This window comes from Scomber scombrus, chromosome 4 (genome assembly GCF_963691925.1).
Source record: "Scomber scombrus chromosome 4, fScoSco1.1, whole genome shotgun sequence".
Classification (NCBI taxonomy): domain Eukaryota; kingdom Metazoa; phylum Chordata; class Actinopteri; order Scombriformes; family Scombridae; genus Scomber; species Scomber scombrus.
The window spans coordinates 6,476,466-6,495,921 of record NC_084973.1 but is presented as its reverse complement, the minus strand read 5'-3'; the positions used below and the strand labels follow the sequence as shown (position 1 = coordinate 6,495,921).

The following is a 19,456-nucleotide window of genomic DNA, read 5'->3' as shown; positions in this document are numbered from 1 at the left end:
TACAGGACTTTTAAAATCTTGTCCATGGAGAGCAGCTCACATCTCACCACTGTCTCTCTCACTAATGACTGTCTTAAGGTGCACACAAGGTGATCTATGATAGACAGATAATTAAAATGAGGTCGCACATCACAGGATTTTTACAGGGCTTGTTTACATCCTCGAGCTGTTAGGCCACGTCGCCAAGGCAACGCAAAATGCCCATAATCGCTTTAGCTATGAAGATTAGCGATGCGTAGCTGAGGAGATATGGTAAAATAGTTAGATAGCAGCAAGCTTGAAAATGTTTAAACTCATCGGGTAGTTGAAGGGCATTGACAGTCTCGCCACACCTCTTTTCTCTCTTCCTCCCTGTCATGATAGGCGTCTGATGAGATGTTAAAAAGGCTCCACCAACTTTACCTCCTGCCGACTGCTCTACCAAACCATTAACCAGCCATTGATGCTCATTGTTGTGAACTCATTCAGTGGCTGGTGTGTCACTGCACGTCCCACAGGCTAAAAAAATCTGTTTGAAATGATCCTGTGGTCACTGACGACTTCCAGACCGGACCAGGACAGCAAATAATGCAGTCGCTGAGCATCAGTCAAGATTATAAAGAGACTGGAGGATTAGTCAGGGTTTTGTCTGGGGCTTAAAATCGGGGCAAAAGTCCTATAGGTGTACACTTGGCATTGGGTGCTGTGGTTGCGGTGATAATGTGATAGTAACAAGACAGGTTGGTTTTCATGGTTCACTCAAACAAGCAAGAAGAAAAGTGAAACAAATACGTGATCATATGAAAACATCCTACCTGTCTTGTTACTACCGCAACAACAGCACCCAATGCCAAGTCATACATCACATTATTATTAATGATTCTACCATGCACCATAAAAAAAAAAAGTCAATAAACAACATTGGTGAAATAAGGCTTATAGTGAACAGATTTGAACTGTGGTTCACTCATCCTCCCAAAGTCAGAGTGCAACTACTTCCCAGCTGCTGGGATGAGTATGATTATTTTATCTTATCTCTACTCTTATCAGTACAACTCTCGGCAATTCTTTTTCTGTCACTAAAGATTAAAAAAATAATAATAATTATATATTTACAACAGCAAAATAATATATACTGTAACCTCAGTATCTCATCAGCAACAAATCTAACATGTCTAATCTAAAATAAATAATATTTCACAGAGCTCCCTGCTGGCTCCGCATACCATAAATGGCCATTTCAGCCAGTAGCTGAGTGTATAATAATTTTGACTCATTTTCAGATACGTTACAAGCACAAGTTAAACGGTTGCGCTACATACAGACGGCTTAAGATGTAGCTTGTTCATGACAATTCACAATGAGCTTAATCAGCAAGCTGTGGTTGTGTAAAACTTACTAGCGGTGGATTGAAGGCTGCGGGCAAAACAAATGAAAATATGGCTTTTCTACATGTTTCAGCTTGTTCAACAGGTGTTTTGATCACTTAGTCTTATTGGTTTATTACAACATAACTAATTCATTCATTGAGGTTTTTATTTGTCACGAAGTACTTGGCATTTAAAATATATCATTACTTTATTTTCACCTGTCTCCGGGCAGCTACAATTAGAATCTACTTGTATTTGAGACAGTGTATCTGGGTGGTAGCGCTCATTTGTTAACAGCGTGCGTGTGTTTGCTTGGAAAAGACTGGTGCTGCTTCTCTGAGGCAGCCTCAGCTTCCCCTCAGGGGCATCCAGGCTCCAGAAACTTCAAGGAGAATCAGCACGTTGCCCTCCCCCCTCCCTCCCCTTCTTGTGTTGTGCCTGTGTGTGAAGAGAAGTGCACCTGCAGGGCTTCAGGGATGTGATCTTTCAGCTTTATCGGACACACGAGTCCTATTTGAATCCTAACAACATGTCAGTCGTTGTTTTCCTGGACATAAACCTGGTTTAGGCTTGTGTGTTTGTTTTTTGTGTGTTTTTGAATACACACCTTCTGACATGTTTTCTGTGTTCGGGACACACACACACACAATAAAAGAGTCATGCAGCCCCAGAACTGCATGTGGGATGGCATGTTTCAGAATAAGTGTCAAAACGGGACACATTGTAGTGGGATTCAGCTGGGAAGTCCTCTGTCAGTACAACCCCTCCAAAAAAAAAAACAGTTACACCGTTTGATCAAACAACACAGGAGTCAGCAGAGACGTTGACACACGACGGCAGCCTCGAACATGACATGTCACATAAATTATACAAGCTCACTCATCATCACTGCAGCGGCTCTCATGCTCTTCATTATCCTAAACACTCGGCTCACAGATCCACGCGCTGTGTGCTGTCATTGTAGTTTGCGTCGGGCTGTTAGCTTGTTAATACACACAGCAACAGTCATCCGCTGTGGCAGGACACACAAGGCCACTTTGTTGTTTTTTTCATTTGTACAATGAAGCTGTTAAGTTGACTGACAGTCTCTACTTTCTCTTCCCCCGTGTCCCCTCTCTCCCCTCCACCTCCTCCTCCTCCTCCTCTTCCTCTTCTTCTTCCTCTGTCCCCCTGCCAGCCGGTGGCAGAGCCCATCCCCATCTGCAGCTTCTGTTTGGGGACCAAGGAGCAGAATCGCGATAAGAAGCCGGAGGAGCTCATCTCCTGCGCCGACTGTGGCAATAGCGGTAAGTGTCAGTGTGAGGAGAAGCAGAAAAGGCTACATGTACAGACCATTTCAAACAGTTTAAAGAAGTTTAAGTGGAGGTAGATTGCAGTTAAAGTTAAATTGTATGCGTTGATTGAAGTTGAGGTGATCTGAGCTGCTTTAAACTATTTTCACAATAGTCTGGATGAACATTTGCACTTTTGGGCAGAAGGAGCCACAGTAGAAGGAGAAGCCAATCAGCTGCCTGTAAAACATTTAAATTGCTTTCAACCCTTACTCTTCAACTGCTTTCAGCATTTACAAATCAACTGACAGTTCAGTTGCTTTCTATTTTATTGTTTGAGTTCAACTGCTATCACTGATCAGAAGTGGGAGTAAGTTACACATGACCAAGTCTCAAGTTGTAACCTTTAAGAAAGAAAGTAAGTCCCAAGTTACTGTGGTGAGAATCAAGCAAGTCAAGTTGAGTCTCTGCCACAAGTCAAGCATGTCACAGGTCAAGTCATATGAACTTACTGCGTTGCCAGGTCTGCACGCTTTGCACTAAAATCACCCTTTCAACTGAGTTCAACTACATGTGTAAGTCTTAAAGTCTTAACCTTCAAGAATAAAGCATGTCCCTAGTTACTCGGTTGAGAATCAAGCAAGTCAGGTCAGGTTTGCACCAAAATTAGCCACCGGGTTTCAAAAATAAAACCCAACTTCTCAATATCTATAAAAATGCAAATATTTACTAAAAAAAGTCCTGAGTCATCCGTCTCAAGTTTAAGGTGTGAAAGGGAAACTTCTTTCAGCACTTCCACTTTAGCTACCATTTAATTTTCTTTCACTTATTGCATTTCCACTTCAACTTCTTTAAGTATTTAAACAATTTCATGTTTTGAAAGTAGTCAGAAAAGTAGCCTTTCTAGTTATGATTAAAACTGTACTGTGTAGTAGTTTTATTGCATTGTTTTTGGTTCAGGATGCCATGTTTAAAGATATAGTGTGGAACGTTTATGCCCCTCTTCCAGCAGTGAGAGTAATTATACAAACACTGTCGGCACATGCTCATGACGTATGACGAACATCTGTTTATATGCAAAGCTTCTGCACCCCAGCTTTAAACTGATAGTTGAGTAAGATTCTAGTTTTCAGAGAGATTGGAATGATTGTCTCCCTATAAAATGTTGTTTTCTATACCAAGAGTGCTTACTGTGAATCCATTGAAAGTAACACATGAGTGGTCTGTAAGCGCGTTATATCTGTTCAGTTCCTGAACCGAAAGGACAGCGGCTGGACAAACTGCTTCAACCAGACTCACTGACAGTAGAAATTTACACAACCCAAATAGTTTTCATGTCAGCTCCACGGGAACAAATTGACATTGTTTTGTATTTATTGATCCATTGATTTTTATTTAGCTGCTCACCGTAGCGAGTGTTGGGAATGTACCTGTGGTGAAACAGTCAAGCTCAAAGACAGATCAGAACTCTTCTTCTACAGTCAATGTAGAACTGATTAATAAGTTCAAAACAAAACACATTTTTAAATTTAAACAGCTGTTTGTGCTCATTACGCTTCACTAAACACAACAGAAATAGACTCTTGGTGTAAAAAAAAAAAAAAAGGAGGGGTCCTGCATGTGTCACTCGTGCATATCTCGGAATTAGTGTGGTTGGGTACATTTAGTAAAGTGGAAGCATATCTGTTCTCTGAGTGACGGACATCAGAAACGCTTTTAAAAACGCTTTATGTGAATTGGCCCTTAAGACCAGACTCTGTTTAGTGAATGCAGAGGAGAGATTGTGTTCCTCATCCTCCTTCAGTGGGGTTTCTGTCCCAGACACGTCCGTCTCGCTCGCTGCTCTTCAAACAGAGCCGTAACACAACTCTGAGAGATTGTCATTTATGTTTGAACACTGTCTTTGCAGTCAGGTTTTTGATTCTAGCGAGGGCTTTCAATTCCTCCTGGAATTGAAAGCCCTTTTCTTTTCTTTTTTATCCTTCTTTAATGATGCAAGTGGGTCACGGCTGTCACTCAGCAGCCACAGAACAAAAAAAAAAGAGTTTGACAATGACGCTCTTGTTTTGTGTATGCGTGTGTCTTTACCTACCTTGCAGGCCACCCGTCCTGTCTCAAGTTCTCCCCAGAGCTCACAGCGCGAGTCAAGGCGCTATGGTGGCAGTGCATCGAATGCAAGACTTGCAGCAGCTGTCAGGATCAAGGAAAGAATGCGGTGAGTTGGATGAGAGCGAACATGGCCGACTGGCAGCTGAGCAGGGCGCCTGCGAACGCTCTCTCTCTTTTACTCCGCTTAAGTGCCAGATAGACATGCTGATAGACATATCTGCGGTTCCCCGGGATCGAGCTATTTTAGTCCGCCTCAGCATGTTTTCAATTGGTTTTTCTTTTACTTGACAAGTAGAGGAAGCATTGTTATTCAAATGTTTGTAGTGAAGATGATAGAAAAAATGCATAAAACACTGCATAATGATTAAAAAAAACATCTATGAGAATTGAGAGTAAAATGCAGAACAAATAAGATGCTACAACCAATTGTAGTGGATATTTATAAAGTATGCTTTAATTGACAAATTCATAGTGATTCAATTATAACGGTCAAATATTTATATACACTTTTATTCATAAGTATGTGGAAATATCAGAATATCATGTTACTAAGACTTTCTGGTCTGAAACGCAACTAAAGCATTTAATAATCATCTTTACATGTGTGTGTCTGTGCCGTGCAGGACAACATGTTGTTCTGTGACTCCTGTGACCGAGGTTTCCACATGGAGTGCTGCGATCCTCCCCTCATGCGAATGCCAAAAGGTAAATAAACAGAACTGCTCCTTTAACTCCTCACCTGCCTCTTTTATGACCTATTTACAGCCCCGCTCATAAATCTAGCCCTTGTGAGAGTTCTCTAGTCTCACATTTCTGCTCTTGTTTAACCATCAGAGCCACACACTCTGATATTTAAACAAATGATTAAACCATCTCTTTGAGTTGTTGCCTCTTACTCCCGACAAAGCACCTAATGCTTCACCGTTAAGTGTTAATGTATTAGACTAAGCATCTGCACTGGAGCCTGTCTTGTCTACATTCAGCGTACGTTAACCTGTGGGTTTTCTCCTTCTCTCTCCCAGGCATGTGGATTTGTCAAATCTGCCAACCCAGGAAAAAGGGAAAGAAGCTTTTACACGAAAAGGCAGCACAAATCAAACGGCGCTACAACGCACCGCTGGGACGGCCGAAGAATAGGTAAAGAAATGCTTTTATCTTAGGGAGCCGCCTTCACTGTCAGACCAGTAGAGTCACAGCAGGACATCATGTATCAGAGTAGCTACATACTTAACTCCAGATTGAGTTTACAGACTGTTTACACTCTCTACCTATAAAAACATATCGTAGAGCTGACATTGCCCAGTAGTGAGAAATTCTTAACCAGACCCCCCTCTCTTCCTCCACAGGCCCGGGCGGCCCTTCAAGAAACTGGGCGGGCGCGGCCGGCGGAAGCGCTCGGCCTCAGCCAACTCCTCCTCCAGCTCCTCCTGTGAAGGTTACCCTGGCGACGACCGGCTGCTCTTCTCCATGCGGGACGACGACGACATGTCGCAAGGCAGCATGCGCTTCAACAACAAGACCAAGGGGCTGATCGACGCCCTCACAAAGTTCTTCACGCCGTCGCCAGAGGGCCGCAAGGCGCGGCAGGAAGTGGTGGATTACTCCCAGCAGTGCCGCATCAGGAAGAAAGCCAGTCGCAAGGGAGACGGAGACGACAGGGGTGAGGAGGCGCAGGGTTTTTAGATGCTCGTGCAGATTGAATTTTATAGTCTGTAAATAACAGCTCTGCTTCATACAGGAGTCAATGACAAAAGGATTCAAGATTTGGATTATATAACATCGCTATTATTAAAAACATACTTTACTGTATCTTCATGCAACCAGACCTGATAATGGGTTGTAGATTAGACAGCCTATCCGTGTTCTTCGCCCTGTTTTTAAAATGATCCGGCCCCGATATTCCCTTCTTAGAAAATTTGCTTACCCAGTGAAAAAAAAAAAACATGGCATGGAATTGATTTGTCATTTTCAGCCCCGCGGAAATAGTTGCTTATGCATCAAAAGAAATAGCTTTGTAATTTGAGGAGGCCACCCGCAGTTCTATTTCCACTGAACTGTCTGAGGCCAAAAAACACACGCGCAGAGTGTGAAGTGCTGCACAGCAGAGGAGAAAACAGAGCAGACCAAGGCACTCTACTTCAAGTTTCAATTTGCAGCAATGTCTGTGTTTTGACCTACTTTGAAAATGTAGTTCTACAGTGGATAAGTGATACTTCAGAATTAGGTTATCTGTCCTACTGTGTATAAATAAGCTACAGTAAGTAGCTGGTAGGGTTATAAATGAGTATAAATGTGCATATGTGGTGATTTAGCTCACTCCAGTTAGACTGTTTAAATTTGAGTAGAGAGATCCTTGCTTTGGACTCTGGGAATATATATCACAGAGGACATCCCCCAGCTTCACCACAGACAGTCTGTCACCACAGCATCAATCTGTGGCACCCTGTCTAGAGAGCATCTCATTAGCTTTGCACTTATGTCTGTCGCCTCTTCGTTTCAATCCTCAGACAATCAGGACAGCAGCGACTGGCGCGACGAAGACGAGAAACTGCCGGGACACGAGAACCTGACGGAAAAAGACATCGAGCTGTTCAGACACATACAGGAGCTGGCACTACAGGTACCCACACAGAGAGGAAACAAAGAGAAGGAGTCAGTATAACTTTAGAGCACGCAGAGTGAGAGTTGATTTATTTAATTTTTTTCAATGGCGAAAGCGCAGAGTCATCAGCGGCGAGGCTGTTAAAGACAAAGTTGTAGGATGTCGGCACGTTTGTGGAGCGAAGGAGTCAATGAGCTGTGAGAGACCGCTGTGTTTCAGCACTGAAAGAAATTAATTTTCCACGGAACAGCCGACAGATTCAGCATGGGTATTAAAATCATCCATTACCAACTACGCAGGGGAATGTGCAGGTCTCAGTGGTGATCAAAGGTTTGGTTTTAAATGACCACTAGATGTAAATAACATGGGGTGACTGCACAATAGTGTTGAATTTGCTCCACACTCATATTGTACTTGTGATAGATTGCAAACTGTACTCCAGTTTAGAAGGCTAGTGCTGGTCTATTTAACTGTTACAAGCTTAGTGTTCAGTCTCTCAGGTGTAACTTAAGCTCACTGACTCCATCAATCAGTTTTCTCGTACTACTGATACATTTCTACACATGTGCGGACACCATCTGTTTACCTGCTACGCTGGATTTTAACACTCTAGGCCAGTAATCCCCAGTGTGTGTGTGTGTGTGATCCGTCTGCCGCCCTCTGATCTACTAACCCCTCCAATAGTAAAAACCTGGACTTGACCCCTTCTCTGTTTTCCTCCTCCTCCTCCTTTTCCTCTTCTTCCCCACCTCAAACAGAAAGTCGGGGTGACGGGACCGCCGGACCCTCAGATGCGCTGTCCGTCAGTCATCGAGTTCGGCAAGTTCGAAATCCAGACGTGGTACTCCTCTCCCTACCCGCAGGAGTACAGCCGGTAAAACAAACGCACCATCACGAGAAACACACGCAGCACAGTTTAAAGCACTTAGCTCACAGTCCTGCATGCAGCCTCTGTAATTACCCACCGACGTAATTGTGCTTAATTGTAATGTTGTTTACAGCTGCACCTACTTTGGCAAGTCAGCAGCCACAGTTAGATGAAGGTTTGCTGACAGTGTCTGTTAGCTTGTTCTATTTTAATCAAATCTTCTTTTCTTGGGCATTTTAAAACTGTAAAATATAATGAATATTAGAATAGAACATAAACATTTTGACAACTTTTTACAAAAAAAATGAATATCAACCCTAAAAGTCAATTTTGTTCAGGGAGAAACTACAGCATTATCTGCCTAAATTTGAATCTTTTTGAAAATCTGCTCCCAAAACTGCTGATATACTAGTTGTAATTTGTTAGTAGTCGTTATTTTTCTTCCAGTCTCTGCTTTTTCCTCCTTTTTCTGTATGTTTAGGAGATGGATTAAGAGGCAAGCAGGAAGTTATCAACTTATACAGTTGAATCTATGCATCGGTTTCATTTAATCATGCCGGTTTGCATCTGTCCTCTGATTTCGGATGCAGCTGTACCACCTCTAAAAATACACCTCGCATTCTGTTTGAGCACAACTTAATAATCCTCACTACAAGGTGTTACGAGTGTTTGCAACTCTTCCCTCCTTTGATCCTACTCCCCCTTCTCATTTCCCTCCTCAGGCTACCCAAGCTCTACCTGTGCGAGTTCTGCCTGCGCTACATGAAGAGCCGCAGCATCCTATACCAGCACATGAAGAAGTGTAACTGGTTCCACCCGCCCGCCAACGAGATCTACAGGAAGGATGAGGTCTCCGTGTTTGAGGTAAGAAAGGAACCCAGGATTGATGGCCGAACGATGATGACGATGATGGAGTTGAAAGAGGGATGATGGAATGATGTGATTGAGTGATGAGAGCGAGAGAGGCTTAACCTTCAATTTACAGCACAATACATTACCAAAGGTTTTTTCTTCTCTTCCTTTTTTCTAGTCTAGTGTTCCATTTCTTACTCTGCTCGCTTCCTGTATTGACACTCTACAAACCATTTAATACTTTGTTACTGTCCTTAATCAATTCCCTAATGGTGATTAATTGTTCATTGATTAATTAATAACATCCCTACCTGCCATAGTGGAATCTCCTTTTTTAGTGTTTTCCACCAGGGAATAGTAACAGCGTTATTAGTAAAACACATAATTACCAATCCACTACTACTGCAGTGTTTAGTAGTAGATTGTTGTCTGCAGGCCACGGCCACTGCAGCTCCTGTTTCCCAGCTCCGCAGTCCATCCTCACTCAATAGGAGAGCAGAGATAACTGGCGAGCTGCCAGCCCCCCCCCTCCCCAAAGAACCTCCCTCCCTCTCTTTCTCTTTATAGCTCTTTGTTTCTCTTGCTCCTCCACCCCTCTTCATCCGCCAGTGTCTCCGGAGACTCGGCCGAGATCATTGCCCGACACTAACTTCTACTCCGCTCACCTTTTACTCTGTTTCACTGCTCTCCTAACAGCAGCCGAAATACGCACTTGCACACAGTCTTCTTCAGGGAGTTGAACAGCGGTCATTTTGGGGAAGCTCAGTCATTTTTTTTGTACTTATGTGTGTGTGTGTGTGTTCCCTTTATGCTCCTTTCTAAAAGGTCGATGGGAACGTGAGCACAATCTACTGTCAGAACCTGTGTCTGCTGGCCAAGCTGTTCCTGGACCACAAGACACTCTACTATGACGTGGAGCCCTTCCTTTTCTACGTCCTGACCCAGAATGACAACAAAGGTTGCCACCTCGTCGGCTACTTCTCCAAGGTACGGCCCTCCATCCAGTCAGTCTAAACTTTGAAGAAGAAGTCCACACCACCACCATGACTCCTTTTTCCACTTTTTAATGAATGCACATCAGAGATTGTTGTAGCTTAATGAATTTTAAACTTCCCTGCATTCGCTCAGTGTTTTATCAGATCTTACTGAAACAACTTGAATCAAAATGTAGAAAAAAATGTATTCAAATGATTCAATTAAAATTCGCTGGCAGTAGCCCACACTTGCAAATTCCTTCAAACATACAAATGTTTGATTTTCGCGTCCATGGATGAACACCGGATGCTGCGAGAACCATTGCCCCTCCGTTGTTTTGTATTTTGCAGGTGCTCCTATTAACATGCCACCTCGCTACCTCGCTGCCAAAACACAGCAGTTACTATCAACACCCGGCTGTACACCTACACAGGCCCGTCCCATTATGCAGCTCCATTATGTCTTTTTTTTCTTTTTTCTTCTTCTTCTAATAGTGGAATGTGTGTGTCTTTTTTCTTCAGGAGAAGCACTGTCAACAGAAATACAACGTATCATGCATCATGATTCTTCCACAGTATCAGCGCAAGGGCTACGGACGCTTTCTCATCGACTTCAGTAAGAACTTTAACCTTAAACCAACACATACACGCAATGACAGACAAAACTAAGAACTTAAAATAAAGATATTTATAATTGTAAAAATGACTGCTGAAGGTGTCTGTAATCCTGTACTCCTCCCTTCCTCCCTCCCTGCAGGCTACCTGTTGTCCAAGCGTGAAGGCCAGCCCGGCTCACCGGAGAAGCCTCTGTCAGACCTGGGCCGACTGTCCTACATGGCCTACTGGCGCAGCGAGGTGCTGGAGTGTCTCCACAAGGTCCGCGACCAGCAGATCACCATAAGACAACTCAGCAAACTGACCGGGATCTGCCCGCAGGACATCACCACCACTCTGCACAGCCTCAACATGCTGGAGCAGAGAGGAGACAGGTCAGAGGACAGGACCAGATTATCTCATCTCATATCAAATAGATTCCACTGTTTGTTTCACACAGATTCTCAACACAATCATACCAAAGTGTTACATATCTGCAACCATTTGAACTTTAACCTAAACATACAAATATTAATTGTATGGTCTATTTAACCCTCCTGATGTCCTCCCATCGACCGTGCACCTTTTGTCCTCCCGGGTCAAACTAGAGCCGGTCTGGTTTGACTGTTTATAAAGCATAAAGTATAATTTTTCTCCCAATTAGAGTTACAGCTTTTTAGCCAACTTCATTCCAACGTATTTCCACATGTTTGACACATATTTTTTTAACTTATGGACAATAGCCCTCACTTAAATTAAACTATATCTAATTTTTTAGTTTACGCCCGTTTTCCTCCCGTGTCAAATTTGACCTGACACACAAGTTACCTCCAACACATTGTGACAGATGGTTTCTAATATCATTATCATGACCTGACATGATTTTCTAAACATAGTAGTTGTCCAATAAATAGTGAAAGTGAACACAGTGAACTTAACACCTGCTAACCATCCAAACATGTTTAAACTTATTAAAGTAAACGTTATTATTATCTTTAAGAAGTCAGCGTTTTGACCAACAAAAAGATTATTTATCAATGGACTTTTCAGTCACTTTCTGACACAGAAATGTTGCAATGAAATACTGATTTATGCTGGAATTTTTCATTCAAAGCAAAGGATTAGAGAGAAAAGCATAATTGGCTAATTGTAAACAAGCTCTCTTTCAGTTTACACTAGTGAGTAATGCACTGTCACTTCACTGTCTGACTGTATTGAAAGGTTTTTGGCTCACAATATAGAAAAGATAGCAGCTGCAAGATGTTAGTAACTGGTGTCATCTGGAATCTGTATAAACACTCACGCATACAGACATAATAAAAAGACATAAATACACTGTCATAATGCTGCTGTTTGCTTTTTTGTTAGGCTGGTGCTGGTGCGACGAGAGAAGCTGGTTTCTAGCCACATGACTCGTCTGAAAGCCCGGCCGCGGCTGCTGGAAGTCGAACCCGAGTGTCTCCGCTGGACTCCCGTCATCGTAACGAACACTGTAGTCTCTGACGCCGAAGGAGACGACGACGATGAAGAGGAGGACGACGAACAAGGAGAGGATAACCGCAAGGAGGTAAATGCGCTGAAATTGTATTAAGGGTGGATTGGTGTCAAAGTTGCTATACATTGTTATTGATTATTTTTTTATTGTGCTTTTGTAAATAGATCAAACCAAGTCACAAGGTCCCACCGTTGTCCTGGCACATGCGACAAGCGAAGAAAAGGGAGGAGGAGGAGGACGACGATGATGACGAAGAAGAGGAAGATGAGAGAAAGTGCTTCCTGGGGTTTCCCATTAACCAAAGCTCTCCCACCTCCCCTCCCGCCCGCTGCCCACCGCCCATCCCAGAACCACCACGACCGCCTCCCCCGACAAACGGAGAGCGCAGACCACGGGGGCGCCCGCCAAAAAACTGGCCTTGGGGCAAGGTGAAGGACAGCCAGCGGGTGGGACGGCCACCCAAGATCCGCCCAGTAGAGGACGAGGACGACGAAGATGAGGACAGGACGGAGGGAGGGAAAACAACAGGGTCTGCCAGCAGCCCCCCCTCCCTTTTCTCCTTGGATAGACAAACAGAGTCTGCAGCCTTTCACCCTCTGGACATGGCCAGGCACTCCTCCATAACCACCAATCGAAGAGGGCGCCCCCCCAGGAAAAAGAGAGGCCCCAAACCCAGACGAACGGAAGGGCCTGGAGAGGGGCTGGCACAGTTTCCTATGGTCTCCAGGCTGAATGATTCTTCTCCTCTCAGGAAGAGCTGCTTCAGTGAAAGCAGCGAAGAAGAGGATGATGAAGATGACGAGGATGACGAAGAGAGGAGGGCATGCTCTCCCCCCATTCTCACTAAGCCTGCCATGGGGCTCAAATGCAAGGTAAGTGTTCAAATTAACAAAAACTGACAACATTTAAAATGAAGTCGTTATACGAAAATGAACCGAGCAAAAAATAAATCCTTTAATCACATGACCACAAGCCTAATTCCCCATCCTGTTTTACCCAGAAGCCCTTGAGGAAGCGTCGCTTTCGCCAGCGCAGCCACCCTCACAGCAGCGTGGTGACAGAAACCATTTCTGAGACCACAGAGGTTTTGGACGAGCCCTTCATAGATTCTGACTCGGAGAGGCCCATGCCCAGGCTGGAGGAGGAGACGCCGCTGGGCCACCCTCTACGCCGCTACCCCCCTGCCCGCTCCGCACTGAGGTTGTCAGACCCAGCACCCAAAAGGGGGCGGCACTCCCACATGACCGATTCAGAGGAAGATGGTGAGTAGCGCAGGATTCAGTGATCACTGCTTGTATAAACACAGGTTGGAAGCAGCGTTATCTAACACTTTTTTGCGTCTTTTTGCCTTTTCAGAACTCACTCCTGTGCTGAAGCCTGTGGCCACACTGCCAGCAGCTCCTTCAGAGACCCTATCGGCAGACCCAGAGGTCCCAGTCAAGAAGAAGAAAGGCTGGCCCAAGGGAAAGAGTCGTAAACCACTGCATTGGAAGAAACGGGGACCTGGAAGACCGCCTGGCAGCGGGCCTAACCAGCGAGCAGCCGCAGACAGCCTGGCCCAGAGCGGCGATCCTCCACCTCCCAAAATAAAGATGAAGCCTGGCCGCAAGCCTCGAAGCTGGTACCTGCAGCGGGCCCAAGAGGAGGCAGAGAGGCAGGAGCAGGAGAGGCAGAGGCTGCTGGAGCAACAGATGGATAAAGATCCCCAGCTGCTCTCGTCAGATGAACGTAACAGCAAGCGAGTGTCCAGAACCAACACTGACAACAAACAGAAAGACTCTGACGAAGAAGATGACTATCTCCCTAAGCCCGTAGAGCAGAAGATCCCCAAGAGGCGAGGGAGACCACCCAAGAACCCCGCCCTCCGCCAGCCACCCCAGCCCGCACCCAAACCGCCTCCCACCACCTCCGAGCCAGAGGAGGAGGAGGAGGAAGAGGACGAGGAGGAGGAGACTGAAAGAACCTGGGAGGAGGACAAACCCAGCCGTCCACCGTCCCGTCCCCTGCTGTCCCCTTCTTCCTCCTCTTCCACCTCAGGGCCCCGGGCCCCACAGTCCCGGCCTCAGGACACAGACATGGGTGACAGGGAAGAAGACGACGACGACGAGGAGAGGGAGGAAGAGGAGTGTGGCAGCTTGGGCAGCCTGGCTGCCGTCAGCGGCAGCAGCAGCATCAGCAGGCGAGCAGTGGTCACGCCGGGCTCGGGGAGCAGGCGCAGCGAGGACCACGACGCGGACGACGAAGGCGACGGACACTTAGAAGAAAAGAGCAACAGCAGCAAGAAGAGAAAAAGCCAAGAGTCCGAAGACGAGGAGGACGATGAAGACGAGGAGGAGGAGCCCGCCTCCCGTGCGAGCTCACCTCCGGTCAAAGAAGAACCCCAAGGAGGTGAAGCTTTTTTAGACATGGAGAACAGCGTGGCCAGGGACTATGTCAGCAAACAGGAGGAGGAAGAAGAGGAGGAGGAGGAGGCTGAGGAGGAGGTGCAAGAGACAAAGTGTCGACCCTCCTCGGCCGACCCGCAGCAGGAGGAGAGGCGGCGCAGGGAGCAGGAGGAGTCGGCCGCAGCAGCTGCGGCAGTGGAAACGGTAACGGCCATGTCTGTTCCCTCTGAACCCATGGAGCTCCAGCCCCTGCACCCGGAGGACAAGGACGTCACGCTGTTGATGGAACCCCAGCACACACACTCACACTCCCACCCCCACCAGCACTCCGACTTCAAAGAGGAGCTGGGACACCATCACCAACACCACCCCCATCACCACTCCAATGAGCTGGACCTGGAGACGGTGCAGGCCGTGCAGTCGCTGACGCAAGGGGAAGCCCAGGACGAAGAGACGGAACCTCACCCGCACCATGGGGCCTACCAGGACTGCGAGGAGGAGACCCTAGCCGCCTGTCGGACCCTGCAGAGTTACAGCCACACGGGGGAGGCTGAGGAGGAGGCCCTGGCGTTAGTGGAGGAGTGCGGGGCCTCCCAGCACAGCAGCCCCCTCCCTAATCCTCCAATGCCCCCCTTGCCCAGTCAATCTGTGCGATCGGTGAACAGCCCGGGGTTACCCTCGGGCATCATGGACACGACGCCGGCAGGGCAGAGGGGAGGTACTCCTGGCCCCACTGGAGCAGGGGGAAACGGCGGAGGTGCCGGAAGCGGGTACACCCAGATCACCCCGGAGCATCCCAGCTCTCTGTCGGCCCCCTCCCAGCAGAACATGGAGACATCTCCGATGATGGACGTGCCTTCTGTGTCGGACCACTCACAGCAGGTGGTGGACAGCGGCTTCAGCGACCTGGGCAGCATAGAGAGCACTACAGAGAACTACGACAACCCCAGCAGCTACGACTCCACCATGGGCGGAGGGGGCAACGGAACGGGGAACGGAGGGGGAATGTCTGCCGCCGTAGTCGCAGGAGCGTCCACGGCTTCCTCGTCGTCGGCCTCGTCTTCCTCCAGCTCGGCCACCCCGTCGTCCTCCTCGCAGTCCAACAGCTGCTCCTTCGTGCCGGCTCCCAGCCTAACGTCCTCCACGGGACCTGGAGGGTCCCAGTTAGGAATGGGCAGCTGTAGCCTCATCCAACAAACGGGACCGGGGCCCAACAGCGGACCAGGTGCCAGTAACGTAGGCAGCGCCGTGCCACAACCTCCACCCCCTCCACCGCCGTCCAACACCCCCAGCTGTGGAATCAAGTCTCCCCAGAGCTGCGGTGTGATCGAGAGGCCCCCCAGCACCAATCAGCAGCAGCAGCAGCAGCAGCAGTCCCAAAAAAAGGTTCCGCAGCAGCCCCCTCAGCAGCAACAGGCCCCCAACTCCCAGCCTCCACCCTCAGCTCCACCACCTCCACCGCAGCAGCAACAGCAGCCTCTTTCTCAGTGTAGCATGGGCAACGGCTTTGCCTCCACGCCCATGATCATGGAGATCCCCGAGAGCGGAGGCGGAGGAGGGGGCCGCACCCTGTACGAGCGCATGGGTCAGGACTTTGGCACGGGGGGTTACCCCCAGCCCTCCGCAACCTTCAGCCTGGCCAAACTCCAGCAGCTCACCAACACCATCATGGACCCCCACGCCATGCCCTACTCTCACTCAGCCTCCGTCACTTCCTACGCCACCAGTGTTTCCCTCTCCAACCCGGGGCTGGCCCCTTCACCCCACACTACCCTCCCTCAGGGCCAGCCCACTATGACCCCACCCCCCAACCTGAGCTCCGGCTCCATGAACCTTGGCTCCCTTCAGCTGCAATGTAACATGCCCACCACCAACATAGGTCTGGGACCCCCGCCACACACGCAGCGACTCCAGGGCCAGATGGCTACAGTCAAAGGCCATATTTCCATCCGGTCCAAAGCCACCCAGCAGTTGGCCCCGGCCCCACACCAGCAGCAGCTCTACGGACGCAGCTCAGGGGCCGTGGCTATGCAGGGCACGCCTCGCACCTTGGCCGTGCAGCGCGGTATGATGCCAAACCTCATGCCCACACCGGCACCATACAATTCCATGAACATGACGCCGCTCAACGCCATGTCAGCCGGCTACAGGATGCCCCAACCCATGATGAACAGTGGTTACCATGGCAATCCCCCTTACATGAATCAGCCAGCTCAGTACCCCATGCAGATGCAGATGGGAATGATGGGAGGGCAGGGTTACCCGCAGCAGCCTATGCAGCCCAATCACCATGGCAACATGATGTACACCGGCCCCTCCCATCACAGCTACGCCGGCGTACCAAAACAGTCACCGTACATGAGCAGATGAGCAGCAGGGAACTAAGAAAAGGAGACACGGTGCCAGAGCTGATACTCGCTGTACTCTAAATGTCCATTACTCCTATTCACACTCTCCAGTGCCGCTGCAGGCACCAGGGAGAGGAGTTGATTGGAGGCAGAGCGGGTCTTTGGGTTTCCTGTTTTTTTTCTACGTCGTCATTTTGTCCCTTTTTTGTTTTGTTTTTGGGCTCGTGTCCCCCTCCCCCCGCTGGGGCAAGTCAGAAAGATTGGAGGGGGTTGAGGTCGGGGGGGCGTGTAGACGGACCTGGGCCGTCCCGCGCAGCTTCAGGCCAGGCCTACACAGTCCTCTGTAGACAAGCCCAAAAAGTCTCCTCTTCCTCTTGATGTGCAGGAGGAGCGTAGGGGAGGACAAGGATAACAAGGATGATACACAGAGAAAAGACAATACAGGAATACCTTGCTTTGTCAAGACTGCAAACGAAAAAACAGTGGTTAACTGATCATGTTCAACCATGCACACAATCTTTTAATTGATATAGGAAGCCTTACCTTGGAAAAAAAGAGACAATGAAACATTGTAGGCGGACTCTCGTTTTTTTTGTTTTGTTAAACTTAATGTCGAACCTTATTTTCGTTGTTGCCGTTTTCGTTCGATCGTTTTTTGAAATACTCGTGTGCAGTCCGACCTCTTATATGCTTTGGTCTTTATATGTGTGGCATTCTGAATTCTGAAATGGTGATAACACCTTCTCGCTCTCTCAGAAACACCTCCCCTCTTTACCCACCCCTAAAAACATCAGAAGGCTTTTCACCTTTTTATTCCAGAAAAGCGTAAGGAGCAGGAAGGGGGAGGGGTGGGGGGGGTGGGGGTCCTCTGGTGTTCGAGGTGTCGAGCCGTTTCCCGCAGTCTCTGTCTTCCCCCGGATGGACGGTGTCATACCAAAAACACAGCAAAGACGCAGAGAGGAGAGGAGCTCGTTACTGTCTTATTATATGTCCATGAATGAAATGAGTAGCATTATTTTCCAGTTTGCCACCACTTCTGAAACGTTTAAAGATGTACATATTCTGGTACTTCCCAATATCCAGCAGCACTCTCTTACACACACACGCTCACACATACATACACACACACACACACAGACACAGACACACACTGGCTAGCTATCGCCAACTGGTGGCTGGCTTAGGAAAGTACAACATTCAGCTGTTGTCCACACTCCACTGACAGTGTACAATGTCAGCCTTTTTTTTTGTTTGTTTTATTTTTTTTTAGCAGTTTAGGATACAAACAGTGAGATTGTCATTTAACTGCTTTAAGGAAGGACGGCTAAAAATATTAGCCGACCTCCCCCCTTCCTGAAGTGTTAATGACCCAAAGAGGTCGAGAAGTCAGCTTTTGAATGGTGTATTCTGTTAAAACTGTATATTTTGTTTTTTTTATTTTCTGCAAAAAAAAATCCTGCACTCACATCGACTAGAAATACGGCAGTAGACAGTTAGCCTTTATAAAAGGCGCACCTACATGTCTGTTCTAGTGCATGGTTTGGCCCTCACATAGAGGCACAACTCATAGAAAGCAGGGTCGGAGGCGAGGAAACATTTGAGGTCCTGTTGGGTCACGGCGTTCTAAATGGCAGAGGTTGACCTGGTCGCTCCAGTGTACCAGTATTCAAAGTCAAAAAAAGAGGAGTTTTCATTTTCTTACAGACCTGACATTGCATACTTAATTTGTGTGTGTTGTTCTGTTCTGTACTTTATTTTTTTTTTTTTTTCTTTCTTTCTGAATTTTATCAGACTGGGCAGCTTTCTTTTATGACACAAGCTGACTCTTTTTTGGACTATAGAAAACCTATTGTAGAGAAAATGTTTTTTCTATAATATAAAAAAGAAATTCTGACATTGATATTGGTACTGTCATTTTTTTCACTTCTGTTTCAGGATAATAAAAAAAAACAATACATATTTTTTAGCTCGCCTCTTGGGTAATAATTACTAAGAAATTCAAAATTTAAAAAAATTACCACTCACTTTTAGTGACTTTAAGATGCCTTTAACCTCTCCATTCCATCTCATCTAGAGTTTTTCTATCTTTGTGTAGTATATTAATGCTATTTTAAACAAAAAGGACTACAAATATCTAAAAGTCACTTGGCATTCTTTTCTTTTCTTTTTTTACTTGTGTGTGTATAGGATGACTTCCTTTACATTTAAGAGGCATGTAAAAATGAGCTCAGTATATTTCTGTCTGTTTATATCGCTTCCCTTTTTGTATCCTTTGTAATTGTACATGTTGCGTTGTATGCTAAGAGAGCGCAAAATAAAGAGAGGAGTGACAGCTGGGCACACAGTGAAGGTTGATATGCGCTCAGCGGCCTCAACTCTCTACTCTGTCCCTGTATGTATTTCCATTTATTCGTTTTTTTTCTTTTGTTTTTTTTGTTTTTTTTTCTTAGCAAGTACTTTCAAAGAACTCTGTACATTTTAACATAAAATGAAAATAAATTATGTTGAGCCATTCATGTTTCACTTGAGCTTTTTAAAGTCGCACTTGATTCAGGTCATCAACTCAGTCAAGAGATTTACTATAAAGGGACGTTTGTGTTTCACCACTAT

At 46.7% G+C, this 19,456-nt stretch overlaps 1 protein-coding gene across 3 annotated transcripts in view; it reads left to right on the top strand.

Moving 5' to 3' along the window:
• Nucleotides 1-19,350, top strand: part of kat6a (K(lysine) acetyltransferase 6A) — a 32,348-nt gene extending 12,998 nt beyond the window's left edge. For 2 of the 3 annotated variants that reach the window (XM_062417150.1, XM_062417151.1), the window contains exons 3-17: nucleotides 2,527-2,635; nucleotides 4,720-4,835; nucleotides 5,353-5,434; nucleotides 5,752-5,866; nucleotides 6,076-6,389; nucleotides 7,237-7,349; nucleotides 8,090-8,205; nucleotides 8,922-9,063; nucleotides 9,877-10,038; nucleotides 10,548-10,641; nucleotides 10,783-11,014; nucleotides 11,988-12,186; nucleotides 12,279-12,986; nucleotides 13,115-13,376; nucleotides 13,471-19,350. In XM_062417150.1, the coding sequence (XP_062273134.1) occupies nucleotides 2,527-2,635; nucleotides 4,720-4,835; nucleotides 5,353-5,434; nucleotides 5,752-5,866; nucleotides 6,076-6,389; nucleotides 7,237-7,349; nucleotides 8,090-8,205; nucleotides 8,922-9,063; nucleotides 9,877-10,038; nucleotides 10,548-10,641; nucleotides 10,783-11,014; nucleotides 11,988-12,186; nucleotides 12,279-12,986; nucleotides 13,115-13,376; nucleotides 13,471-16,868 (6,162 nt within the window). In that variant the 3' untranslated portion in view covers nucleotides 16,869-19,350. The remainder of the gene's footprint in view (nucleotides 1-2,526; nucleotides 2,636-4,719; nucleotides 4,836-5,352; nucleotides 5,435-5,751; nucleotides 5,867-6,075; nucleotides 6,390-7,236; nucleotides 7,350-8,089; nucleotides 8,206-8,921; nucleotides 9,064-9,876; nucleotides 10,039-10,547; nucleotides 10,642-10,782; nucleotides 11,015-11,987; nucleotides 12,187-12,278; nucleotides 12,987-13,114; nucleotides 13,377-13,470) is intronic. The other variant, XM_062417152.1, reaches the window with a different exon arrangement.
• Nucleotides 19,351-19,456: the final 106 nt, after the last annotated feature.